Source organism: Centropristis striata, chromosome 5 (genome assembly GCF_030273125.1).
Source record: "Centropristis striata isolate RG_2023a ecotype Rhode Island chromosome 5, C.striata_1.0, whole genome shotgun sequence".
Classification (NCBI taxonomy): domain Eukaryota; kingdom Metazoa; phylum Chordata; class Actinopteri; order Perciformes; family Serranidae; genus Centropristis; species Centropristis striata.
In genome coordinates this window covers 5168035-5180616 of record NC_081521.1, presented here as the reverse complement: position 1 = coordinate 5180616, position 12582 = coordinate 5168035, and the positions used below count along the sequence as shown (strand labels likewise).

At 36.9% G+C, this 12582-nt stretch overlaps 1 protein-coding gene across 1 annotated transcript; it reads right to left on the bottom strand.

The window, feature by feature from the left end:
* Positions 1–1084: 1084 nt before the first annotated feature.
* ren (renin) lies at positions 1085–11087 on the bottom strand. The gene is made up of 9 exons (XM_059332714.1): positions 11011–11087; positions 10478–10622; positions 9971–10094; positions 7925–8043; positions 7626–7822; positions 5042–5164; positions 3511–3652; positions 3312–3410; positions 1085–1831 (listed from the first exon to the last, which is right to left on the bottom strand). The coding sequence occupies exons 1-9, from the start codon at positions 11085–11087 to the stop codon at positions 1670–1672; spliced, it is 1188 nt and encodes a 395-aa protein (XP_059188697.1). The 3' UTR covers positions 1085–1669.
* Between the last annotated feature and the right edge of the window lie 1495 nt (positions 11088–12582).

Below are 12582 nucleotides of genomic sequence, written 5' to 3'. Positions count from 1 at the left end.
CTTTAGAGTTTATCTAACAAATATTTGGCAGGCATTGAACACATTATATCTTGTGCAACGTAATGATTGCTCTGGCTGTTTTCCAATATGAATAGTTCTGTTCATGAACACTATACCATGAGAGCTGCTTTTGCAATGGGAAAGATATCCACCCTCACCTCAGTTTTTACTGTCAACAGATAAAATCCAACGCAGACAATTCATGGATGTGGGGGCAAGGAAGCGTACGGCACTCTCAGTGACACATCATTATAGTATGAGAGGACTTTCCCGACCAATTTAGAGAAAATTAGACAAAAGGATCTGACAAGGAGCAACTGATGGATATGTTTGCTTTCATTGTTTTATTATCTTTCTGTCTCTTCTGCCTGCTACATAAGCAGAAAAAAGCTTCTTGAGTCAGGCTTAAACTCACCCTGAAGACACATGATTACTCCATAAGAGCTTTTTTATCAAGACCTTTACTCCTGTGTGACAAGATGAACAATTGTGCCTTGTTTTGCACATAAAAATAACTTGTTTTTTTGACAATGTAAAGAGAAAATTGCTCACTGTCAGGAATCATGCGTTGCACAAAAGCTAGCAAGAATTATGACATTATATCTGTTCTGTAAGTGTTAGTTAAAGAGAAACTGTAGAAAGGCATCTTCGGTGGGGAAGCAAGGTTTCACATCAAGCTGCAGCACACATGACTGCCAGACATGAGACAGACTGTATCCAATTGTTTTACCTTTTTATCTACAAATACTAGGAATGTTCATACACATCTTTTTTTTTTTAAACAATGACAAATTTCTTTGACTGCTCTGCTGTGGCCGATTAAATCTGCTACAGCAATCTGTTTTCAACTTGTCTTTCACATGGTCGCAAAATGCATTTGCCAGACTTGGAGGAAAACAATGGGGTCATTAATGAAGCCAGTCACTTGAATTTTAAGTCTCAGTTAAACAAGTTTATTCTTGTTATGCCAGTATTATAAAGGTATGTATAGCCTCTGTTGCTGAATAATAATTATCAGCTGAGTCACACACACAAACGCACACACACACACACACGCACACACACACACACACACACACACACACACACACAGATACTTTGCAATTGCTGGAAAATGTATGGAAGTGTTATGCATTCATGGAATTTCATGGGGAAAAATTGCCCTATATTTTTGAATGAATCAATGAATCTCATAATTCTGAGAAACAGTTTAATGTTGGGGAAAAAAACCTGTTTTAAAAAAATAATTATCCAAGTTTTTCTGAAAAGAATGAGATAATTATTTCAGTTTCTTCCCCCAGATAAACCAATGCATTTCTTCCTGGGAGAGTTTTTCCCGGAATTCTTGTGATGCTTATCTTAATTCTTCTGCAAGCCAAATATTTTTTCTTAAGTGAATGCATTCCTCTTCCGTAAAAATGCTTATAAATAAAAATAAAAGTTTAGTGTTCAGTGCAACTGGTACAAAATATTGGAAAGCAGGACCTTGCAAGAAATGGGAGGATGATATTCCCAAATGTTCACTCTTCTTTACCATTTTTATAAAACAGATGCATTTTTATCATGAGTTATCACAAAAAGCAACTAAAAAGATGACTGGACAAATAGAAGCTAGCAGCAAAGATAGAAGAAAAAAAAGAATGAAACATGGCTGATGATTAACTTCTCGTCAGACTGCCGTAGCAAACCCTATCCGATTATTGCGACGGTCAAACTCTGTGTAGTAGCGAGCGATAAAGTTGGCTCCCAAAATCCAGATGGGACCTGTAGGGGGCGGCACATCCAAGCCCCTGAAGGTGACGGTGCAGACGTCCCCTTCGATCTGTGATTGCTGGAGCCACAAAGAAAAGTCAGTTTTATAATGAGAAGTACTTTTCAAAGAAACTGTACAGTCTGAATCACACCATTTTAACTATAATATGCTGAAAAAATATTATAAAATTCTTGTCCAATAGCACCAAAATAAACTGCCTGCTTTAGCTTTTAGAAAAAGTAGAAAAACATTCGTATACATATAAGAAATAAAGCCTTATTCATAATTTAATATTATAATTAATTTATTGATTATATTTTGCATTGATACTCTGAATCTGAAAAGTAGGAGAAGTCATAAAATTATACTTATAAGTATTGAAAGTATTAGTACTTTTTATACTCAGTGTCTTCCTAAAGCCTCTTTCAGGGTACTGAAAGTTATAAATGAAGAGTTTGTTTCCCAATAAAACAAATATTTCTGTTTTAATAAATTTCCAAAAAACACATGCTTTTTCATTTGTAAAAGCTGTCTTACCTAATTATATTTTGCATTGATACTCTGAATCTGAAAAGTAGGAGAAGTAATAAAATTATACTTATAAGTATTGAAAGTATAAGTACTTTTTATACTCAGTGTCTTCCTAAAGCCTCTTTCAGGGTACTGAAAGTTATAAATGAAGAGTTTGTTTGCCAATAAAACAAATATTTCTGTTTTAATAAATTTCCAAAAAACACATGCTTTTTCATTTGTTGCAATCAGGAGAAGATCCAAGAAGTTGAGTTGCGTTGATGAAATAACATGTCATTTTTTGTTCTGCACTCAACTGAAAGTTCATCAAAAATGATGGTGGATACGTGCATGTGAGCATGTTTGTGTGAATAAATCATTCCTTTGACATCCCATTCATGTCTTGTTGTGAGGAGACTCTGCAGGCTCCAGCTGAGTTGGGTTTGTCTTTGGTAGTGATCGTAATAATAACTTGCAGGTGCTGGGAATGGTTCTTTTTGAAGATGTAAATATCAAAACTCAGGGTCTCTGGTGTGCCTCTGTATTATACTGAAGGCCTTCACACTGGTGCTGCTCCTTCCAGCCATCTGAAGGCAGCAGGTATCTGTTCAATCTACAGTCTCATGTTCTCACTGTCAAGCCACAATTACACACAGGCAGATCCCCTGTGCAACCAGCATCAAATAGCTGTAGAATACCCACAGGGCATTTTGCCTAAAAAAAACTACATTTTTTTCTTCTGCACACTCAATAAACCCATATTGCCACCATAGATGGCGCCAGTAGTAATCCCATAAAAATGTCCAGAACATGTATAGCAACTTGAGCAGGTCTAATCAGCCACATAATTGAAAACACCTGTGTGGTGATATGTTTACTTGTAAAAGCAAAGTGACTGCAGCTGTATGATAAGTAGTACAATAGTACATCTGCTGTATAAAATAACATAAAAGTGGTCTAAAATCGTATTAGGTATCAGTAATTGGGAAATTGTTCTGGCTGCATGTTAACATAAACAAGACTCGCTTTTCATCACTCTGCTGCTTACCCATAAGATGTAGTCCTCATGAGTGAGGGAGTACTCCTGGCCACCCAGGTGGAAAGTGACACTGGGCAGTGTCTTGACAGTGTCACAGTTGACTTTGTACTGAAGAACAACACACATCAAAAAGGTGATGAGAGGTGTTTTTTTTTTTTTTACACACAATGTTTTTGTGGGAAATAATTTTGCGTGTGTGAAAACATACTCCGCTTTCATCCAGCTGTGCTCCAATGGTTTGCATCAGCACGTACACAGAAGAGGCGGGGCCTGTGATGTAGGAGGAGCCGGTGTCTATCACGGCTGTGCAGCCCTCGGCACAAAACATCATCTCCATCCCCACAGAAACACTGAGAGAGTGAAGGAAGAGGTGGGAAATAAAACGTGTTTCTGAATAGGTGGCATATAAGTGGGGCTGGGTAATAGAGAATGGGAATGCAAATTAGATTTTGGATAACATACACTGTAAAACTTTTTACTGTAAAATTACAGTAAATTACTGGCAGCAGTTTCGCCAGTAGAGGTACTGTAAAATTTACAGTACCTCTACTGTTTTATAGAAATACAGGTCCGTTTACTGACAAACGCAGAAAAAAAATAGCATGATATTTAAATGTTTGACTCTAAATTAGGTTACAACTAATCCATTTAAACTCTATATTAGGATTGCTGGAAAAACAACACATTGTGATTATTTCAGCCCAGACAAAAAATAAATAAAATAAAACTTCTTCGTCTTCTTTTCGAAAATAATGACTTTATTTTCCTGACATGCTCAGCTGAACACAGTAAATTCCTGAAAAAAAATATATAATTTTGATCGTTGGAATTCCTGAGCAATCATGATAACTCCCACAATGCATTGTTTTCACAGCAATATACTGTACAATCATAATACAGCAAGTTACTGTTAGAATTTGACTGTAAATTTACAGCAAAGTCTTACAGTGTAGTAGAAGTTTTCCTGGTTTAAAAGGCTGCATTGCAATAAAATGAAGGAACTTTTCACTGTTCTTGCTGTTTTATCATGTCACCTTACCCACTGAAACATTAAATCCACATTACTGATGATAATTTATCCAAAAATCTCATTGTGTAAATATTTTGTGAATGCACCATTACATTACATTACATTACATTATATTATATTATATTATATTATATATATATATATATATATATATATATATATATATATAGAAATAATATATATATATATATATATATATATATATATATATCCCATCTAAACATTAAATCCACATTACTGATGATAATTTATCAAAAATCTCATTGAGTAAATATTTTGTGCACCATTAATTAATTCACGTACCCATATATATATATATATGTATACGTGGTTGAATAAAGGATATATATATTTAACCAGGTAAAAAGTCTCGTTGAGATTAATAAAATCTCTTTTCCAAGAGAGACCTGGCCAAGAAAGCAGCATAAAAAGTGACAAGTTACAACATTTAAACACAGTCAACATAAACAATTAAATACAATTACAGTGAAAGAGCCTTAAGTAGAGACACAGAGAGTGGAGTCACACTGGCCAAGGGAAATTATTTCTTTATCCTTTAGAATCGATTTAAATTCACCAATTGTGATCAACTCAGACAATTTCAATTATTTTTGCAGATTGTTCCATGATAAAGTGGCGTAACTAAAAGCTGTCTTACCTAATTCATATCAAAGTTTTGGTGGTTTTTCGGTTTTCTCTTTCATCTTACCCTTTCATGGTCACCTCCCATTTGCCCGTCTCTCTGGTGTCCAAATAATTAAAGTTTCCCGTGTAGTAGTTTGGGTCTGTGCCACCGAGGACCAGCTCTCCACCTGGAGAGTGTTTTGGGTCCCTGAAAAGAATAAATAAATGTTTTTTTGTGCATATTCTCATTGTCACTGTTAAGGCTGTGATACTGGTCACAACAGTTAAATGCTCTCTCATATGAACATTTGTCCTACGACCTCTCGTTATACATTTCCCAAGAAATTCCAAGGGAACCATCATCGTCTGTCTTCGACTGGGTTCCTCTGGATATAATTGAGAAAAATTAATGGAGAGGAAGTATTTCCCAATGCACATTCTTGTCTCACTCAGATCCAAAATCAGCTCACATGAACTAATGATTAAAACTTAAAGGTATTTCTTAAGCTCTACCAGAAGGCGATACTTCTTATTTTTTTTTTTTTTTTTTGCTATTTATCAAATTCAGGTCTTGACAGCGACTACATATATACTGAAACTCTCATAGTTAGCAGAGCATAATCTATATTTTCAGTCAAATAGTTCAATGCATTTTGTGACAATTGTCTTATGCAAATATCTTATATCAATCAATCAATCAAACTTTATTTATATAGCGCTTTTCATACATATAAATGCAACTCAAAGTGTCCCCCCATGTTCGATAAAAACAAAAATGGATGCCCCAATGGTAAATAAAATGTGGTAGGGTCCCTCTGAGGGTGTCCTTAAATTGAGAAAATATGACGGAGCACCCAATAAGATTTCCTTCTGTGACAAAAAGGTGATAAAGTGCAGTTTAGGGCGGGTTTCTAGTAAAAAAAAAAAAATGGATGCACTAATGGGTGCCATTGAATGGAGAAAACCTGATGCAGTGCCCTTCCAGTGAAGAAAAAACATGATGTAATGCGCCTGGAGTGGCCGAAAAATTGAAAAAACATGTCCCTACATGCTAGAAATCTTTCTGTACCCCACAGCATGCAGCTAGTCCCCTTTTTTTTTTTAACCTCTGCCCCCCCAGACAGCCTGTGTGGGCCACATACAGTAATGTTCAAAATGATAGCAGTCCAATGTGACTAACCAGGTTAATCCAGCTTTTTAGTATATTTTTTATTGCTACAAGACCCAGCATTTGTGATATGCAGCTCTTAAGGCTGTGCAATTGGGCAATTAGTTGAAAGGGGTGTGTTAAAAAAAATAGCAGTGTCGTTGACTTTACAAACTCAAAACTATTTTGTACAAACTTTTTTGTTTCTAGGATTTAGCATTCCTGTGAGTCACTAAACTAATATTTAGTTGTATAACCACAGTTTTTTCTAACTGCTTCATATCTGTGTGGCATGGAGTCAACCAACTTGTGGCTCCTTTCAGCTGTTATTCCACTCCAAGATTCTTTAACAACATGGTAACAACAAGGTCTTATTACGTCTTTTTACAAAAGGTGACTGGGCCTTCGCTGTCCGTGCTCCACAGCTGTGGAGAACCTGGTCTCACAGGAATCCGTGAAATAGCCACGGATTCGCTTAAGTCAAAATCCGTGGAACAGCCACGGAATCACTCAAATTTCCGTGAAACTGACACGGATTTCGCTACAATGCAAGTTAATATTTTTTCCTATTGGTTTGTTCCAAGTCACGTGACTTTCAAGGTCCCGGCGGTCAGAACAAAAAACATGGCGGACAATTCTCTCATTTTTTGTGAAAAAATCAATATTTTGACTTAGTTTCTGCATAAAAATGGATTTTGATCACATTTCTAGCGAGAAATATATGTTTTATTTTCTAAATATTCACTCAGTGAATGTACATAATCACTTTGTATGTTGGAATAGCCACGGGATATGACTGTCATTAACTTGCATTGTAGCGAAATCCGTGGCTATTTCACGGATTTCTGTGAGACCAGGTTGGTTTTATTTATGTTGTACAGCACCTTGTAACTTGCTTTTTAAAGGCGCTATATAAATAAAGTTATTATTATTATTATTATTATTATTATTATTATTATTATTATTAAGGTAAATGTTCTCACTTTTGATTTCATACAAAATGACCAACCTGGTCTCACAGAAATCCGTGAAATAGCCACGGATTTTCTTAACTCAAAATCTGTGGAATAGCCACAGAATCACTCAAATTTCCATGAAATTGACACAGATTTCGCTACAATGCAAGTTAATGACAGTCATATCCCAACCTGGTATTTTTTCCTATTGGTTTGTTCCAAGTCACGTGACTTTCAAGGTCCCGGCTGTCGGAACGAAAAACATGGCGGACAGTTATCTCATTTTTAGTGAAAAAATCAATATTTTGACTTTGTTTAAACTTAGACTTTGATTAATCAAAATCCATCTTGAAAGTCACGTGACTTGGAACAAACCAATAGGAAAAAATACCAGGTTGGGATATGACTGTCATTAACTTGCATTGTAGCGAAATCCGTGTCAATTTCACGGAAATTTGAGTGATTCCGTGGCTATTCCACGGATTTTGAGTTAAGAAAATCCGTGGCTATTTCACGGATTTCTGTGAGACCAGGTTGAAAATGACATAGAAGCTGCTGGATGTCACCTGCTGTAGTAGACAGAGAACACTTCTTCCTTGAGGACATGCTGGGACATGATGCGGTCAAACACGGGGGTGATGCCATCAATGGCCACGTTGGGGTAACCCATCCCCAGGACTCCATCAAACTTGGCAAAGATAAATGGCATGGCAGACAAAGAGGCTGCTTCAGCAAACACCTGCACCACAGGGATGCCACCAACCTGCAGGTAAGAAATCAAGCTGAGCGTCAAAGGTTGGTTGTGTAGCCTGTGTGGGGAAATTAAAGCAACCACCTTTTTACAAGGCGTTGATCATTTACTCACCACAACCACGTCCTCGCTCAGAAATCCTCTGACGTTTCCGGAGGCGTACTGGATGGAAAATCCGGTTCCGTTTTCAACGTAAGTCCGAGATCTGGAGGCATCGTACCTGTTGTGAGTAACTAAAAGTTCAAAATTCATTTGAGTTGTAAAACATCTGCGTATGTGGGAAGCTTTTATCAAACAATGTTTCCTCCAATATGTTATTTCCTTGAAAAGAACATTTACAAAATGTATTTAACCTGCAAGAACCTACTAGAACTGATATTTTTTTATTTGTTTGTTTTTTGCAAAAGAAACAAGCTGTGATCTACTTTTATGGCAAAATTTTTGACAAATGTTTGCTAATTTACACATCCAGCTCACACAAAGCAACATTATCAGTCATGTAAAGTCATTTTTCTGGACACCTGCAGCAAATTTAAGACCAGATTTTCACACTAGTATTTGGTTTCTTCCAGCTTTTTAAGGGAAATATTTAACTCTTTAGCAAATGTTACTACATTTGTAACTTGTACTATGTTTACCAGCAGGGTTAGGAGGAATGCAATACATGTAATGGGGTTTAAAATACTAATAATATAAAGAATAACTGTATTCTGCTAAAGCTACACTTAACATTTCAGTTAGATTTGTTTGTCTGTCTATCAGTAAGATTACAGAATTACAAAATTAGTTAGTAGAAGGGGTATAGCACGAGCCAAGGAAGAACTAATTACATTTTGGAGCAGATTCTAATTACTGTGTGAACTTAGTGTAGATTTTTGCTTTTATTATCATTACACGATAGGGTATGTACTTACCCTTCTAGTTTGTTTCTGTTCTATTTGCTCTTCATCATATGAGGCAGTGAGGCACACATTTACTTAATTTTTTATTTTTATTTTTTTAAATGTGCATTAATGTATGTGTGCACAGTGAAATCTGCCGAAAAGACACAGAAGAGCTCAGGAAGATGATTTTAAAGTATCCAAAAAATAATCCAAATCATATAGAATATGTTTCTGGAAAACATTTTTTTAAAAGTTGCTAATTGTGTAAATTTGGTGCTGAGCAGGTGGTTCACAGTCAGTTTTTGGAAATTTTCCTAGAAAAAAGCTAAACAATTACCTAATACTCACTATAATGCTCATTAGATGTTGAGCTGCAGATTAAGGTAATAATTATCTGCTGGATCGTCATTACTTTTCACCAGATGCATTTTGTTATTTATGAATTGTTATTATAAAAATAAACATTATTAGCACCTTAACCCATAAGAACGCAGACCCAGTAATCCGTAAAGGAAAATTATGGGGGATATAGCACAGACCAAGTGGACCACATAGAACACATTTGAAAAAATTCTACCTCTAAATGTGAAAGATCTGTGATGTGACATATATGTTACATTGGGCATTTATGGTATTTATGTTTATGATATTTCTTCTTTTAAAATAAAAAAACTAGACATTTTCTGCTTACAGAAACACAAATTTGCCTTTTTCTTTGCATCGCCACATCATATATCAAAATTGTGACATTAATAGTGCTCTTTAACAACAAATTATTTTTCAGATTTGTTTTTAAGTAACAAAAAAGGAATAAATCAATAATAAAAACAAATAACCATTTGCCTTTTTGTTTGCATCTCCTTAACATATATCAAAATTGTGACTTTAATTTGCTCAATAAATATGGTCAGAACAAGTTAAATGCAATACAGGATGCCCTATTAACGGATTAGAATTGTTAAATGGGTTTAAACTTAGCCTCGTAACAAAAATAAAGCTTTTTGAAATTAGCTACTTTTTCACATTTCTGTTCCCAGTCACAGCCACATTTTGGAGAAGGCACTTCTTGTCAAAGTCACATGACCACCACACCAGGGTGTTAAATGTGTGTCACTTAGGGATTTAATGAGTTAATGTGAAGCATAGAGCTGAATATGGGAGATTCTAGAAGATTTACAGTGTTTGTTACACGGCTGTCACCATGGGTTCTTATGGGTTCTTATGGGTTAAGTAAATGTTATTTTCCTGCACTGTGTGTGAGGACATGGACACTTACAGCAGGCTGTGGAGAAAGGTGAGCAGCTTTGCGAGGGCACCCACAGGTTGGCTGAACCTGTGTCGAACACCACGTTGAACATCTGCGCTGGAGAGCCGATGCTGATTTCCCCAAAGTACTGAGTCTATTAGGAATAAACAGTGAACATATAAATTAGCTCCTCCCAATGCTGTTTGATGTTGTTTTAATATTAATATAAATTTTCTTGCCAGTAAAGCACAGATATGATTTAAGGGCGTGTAAAACGGCATTGAGAGTATGACTCATACACAAAGAATATTTAAAGTATTTTAAAGTGTTTTCATGGGAAATGCTGAAATCTCTTTGATGATCTGCTGCTTTAACTTTTAGGACTGAAGTCTGCTTTTCTCTTTAGGACTATAACTGTAAATTTTGTTACCTTTCAACTCAGTACATATGGAAATACTACCAAATGACCCCTATAAACACACACAGGAGGTTTATTTAATTGTTCCTTTGAATATATAATACAGAAAATTGTCTCACGTCCAGGTAGTTGGTTAGAGGTGTGGGAACAGTGCCGTTGTTGTCATCTGTGATCTTCTGGGTCAGTTCAGTCAAAACCTGCTCTGCGGGAACACCCATCTCCCTCAGTGTCTCTCTGATAGATGGCATCTTCTTCAAGGAGATCCTGGAAACAGAACAGGCGAAAAGGGAAAATTAATCTTCAGGTGACAGAAAGGACCTGCGTGTGTGATGAGTGAAGAAAATGCTATATGTTATGTTAGGTGAAGTATATTTTCCTTGCTATAGATATGATACACATGTCTGGTCATCATCCCAGTATAACAATGAGGCTTTAATAAAGCACAGACTGCTTTCTCTCAGCTCCTGGCCAGCAAAATGAACAAAAACACATGTTTGAGCCAGTGCTGAAAACATTAGCTTTTATGATGAACTAATATAACACATTTGTTTTCCTGTTGTTTTTTTAGTTTGTTTTGTAATGTTTGCTGTAAAAAAAGAAAAAAATCTGTAGTACCTTTTAATAAAGGTATAAAAAGGAATAAAGTTATCACCTTCTTAAGGCTTGGCTCGAGGTCACGGTGAATGAAAGAGCAACCACACACATCCAGTAATTCATCAGTAGAGCCATGGTGAAGTCTCGGATGATGAGAAGAACAGGCCAGTGATGAAGGCTGTATATCCAGTGGTTATTTCTCCTGGTTTTTGTAAATATTCCACGCTGATTAAAGCTGCAGCTCTCTATCTCTGATACCTGAAACCCCAACTCTCTTTATACCATGTCCTCTTGGCTGTGGTCTCACCCGTGGGACACTGACTCCGGCTGGCAGCTTTGCTGGAGGTGGCCACTTGAGAACAAGCCCCGCTTCCCTCCTCCCAACCCCCCTCTTCCCATTTGCCTTGGTCACACAACCCCTACGGTGATAAACAGGTCCCGGTGAGAGGTCTGAACTTTGACCTCTTAAAAAAAAATGAAGACAGAAAGCAGGGGTGCAGAGCTCCTGAGATTGCTGACGTTAGCAGGCTGGACACCTCGTCTGCAGGGCTGTGAGAAGCTTTAGAGGGATTTAAAGATACTCTGAGCTGTCAGGGCAGATTAGTTGTATGTTCCTTTTTAAACTCAAGTCATTTTAAATCTCAGCTATTGTCAATGTATCCCCTTGTCTAAATGTTGTTGTGGTTTTCTTAAATACCTGATTTCATGCAAGTGTTTAAGGTAACATGTGGGTTGCAGCTTGTCCTGCAGCTGATAACATTTAACTTGTCTTGTCTCTTTTCCCACAGCCATCGATTCCTTATCTAGAAAGCAGACGGGTTTTACACCTTTCTGTTGAGCCCCTGCTTGTGATTTCACCCCTCATGCAAAGTTCACTGCAGTTTGTGCACCGCTTCAATATTGATTCTCAGATAAACAGGCTTAGGGGGACAAGACACATCTGTCTTGTCAGTTCAAGGTCTTAGATAGGTATCTTTGGCAGGAAATAGGGCTCATGCAGAGTGTGCTATGCGGTGCAGGAGATTCGCAGTAAGATCTGTTTTCGTACTGTACCTCTTGATGTGATGCTCGGACGAGGCTAAACACCTAATCACTCTGTCCTGGTTCCCACTGGAGTTACCACTGGGAGGACTCTCACAGTATCTGGCCTGTCAGGTTGGGGTCGTGTTTTGGTACTGTACCGACCACCCAGTCGAGCCGGGAGATACGTGGGGGTTTACGTGAGTCACAAGCTCAGACAGCCATAGCAGAGGTCAGAGGTCAGACGCTAAGATACTCCCTGTGGGCAGAGCTTCCAGAAAATGATAGAATGTTTAGACACTGCTTTTCAAGGCAGTAATGACCTACATCAACATTGTATTGCAGTAAGATCGGTTATTAATTTGAGCTCTATAATTTATCAGCATTGGCTCATGTTTTCTTGTGTGAATATTAAAACATTAATTGCCCTCTTTTTTGACCTGTTTTAAAAATTATATAATTTATTTTAAGGGGAATATAAATAAATAATAAATAAATACACATTTTTCTTTTTACATCTAGTGCTATTATCAATCTAGATAGTTTTGGTGTAAATTGCCGAGTGTCTGAGATATCGCCTGTAGAGGTAAGTGGCTGTCTGTTTTCTCTC

Coding starts and splice junctions, on each gene's coding strand:
- ren (XM_059332714.1), bottom strand. CDS start 11,087: ATGGCTCTACTGATGAATTACTGGATGTGTGTGGTTGCTCTTTCATTC. Junction 10,095..10,477: donor CTCTAACCAACTACCTGGAC/GTGAGACAATTT, acceptor TATTCCTAATAG/ACTCAGTACTTTGGGGAAAT. Junction 8,044..9,970: donor ACCTTTCTCCACAGCCTGCT/GTAAGTGTCCAT, acceptor TTGAACTTTTAG/TTACTCACAACAGGTACGAT.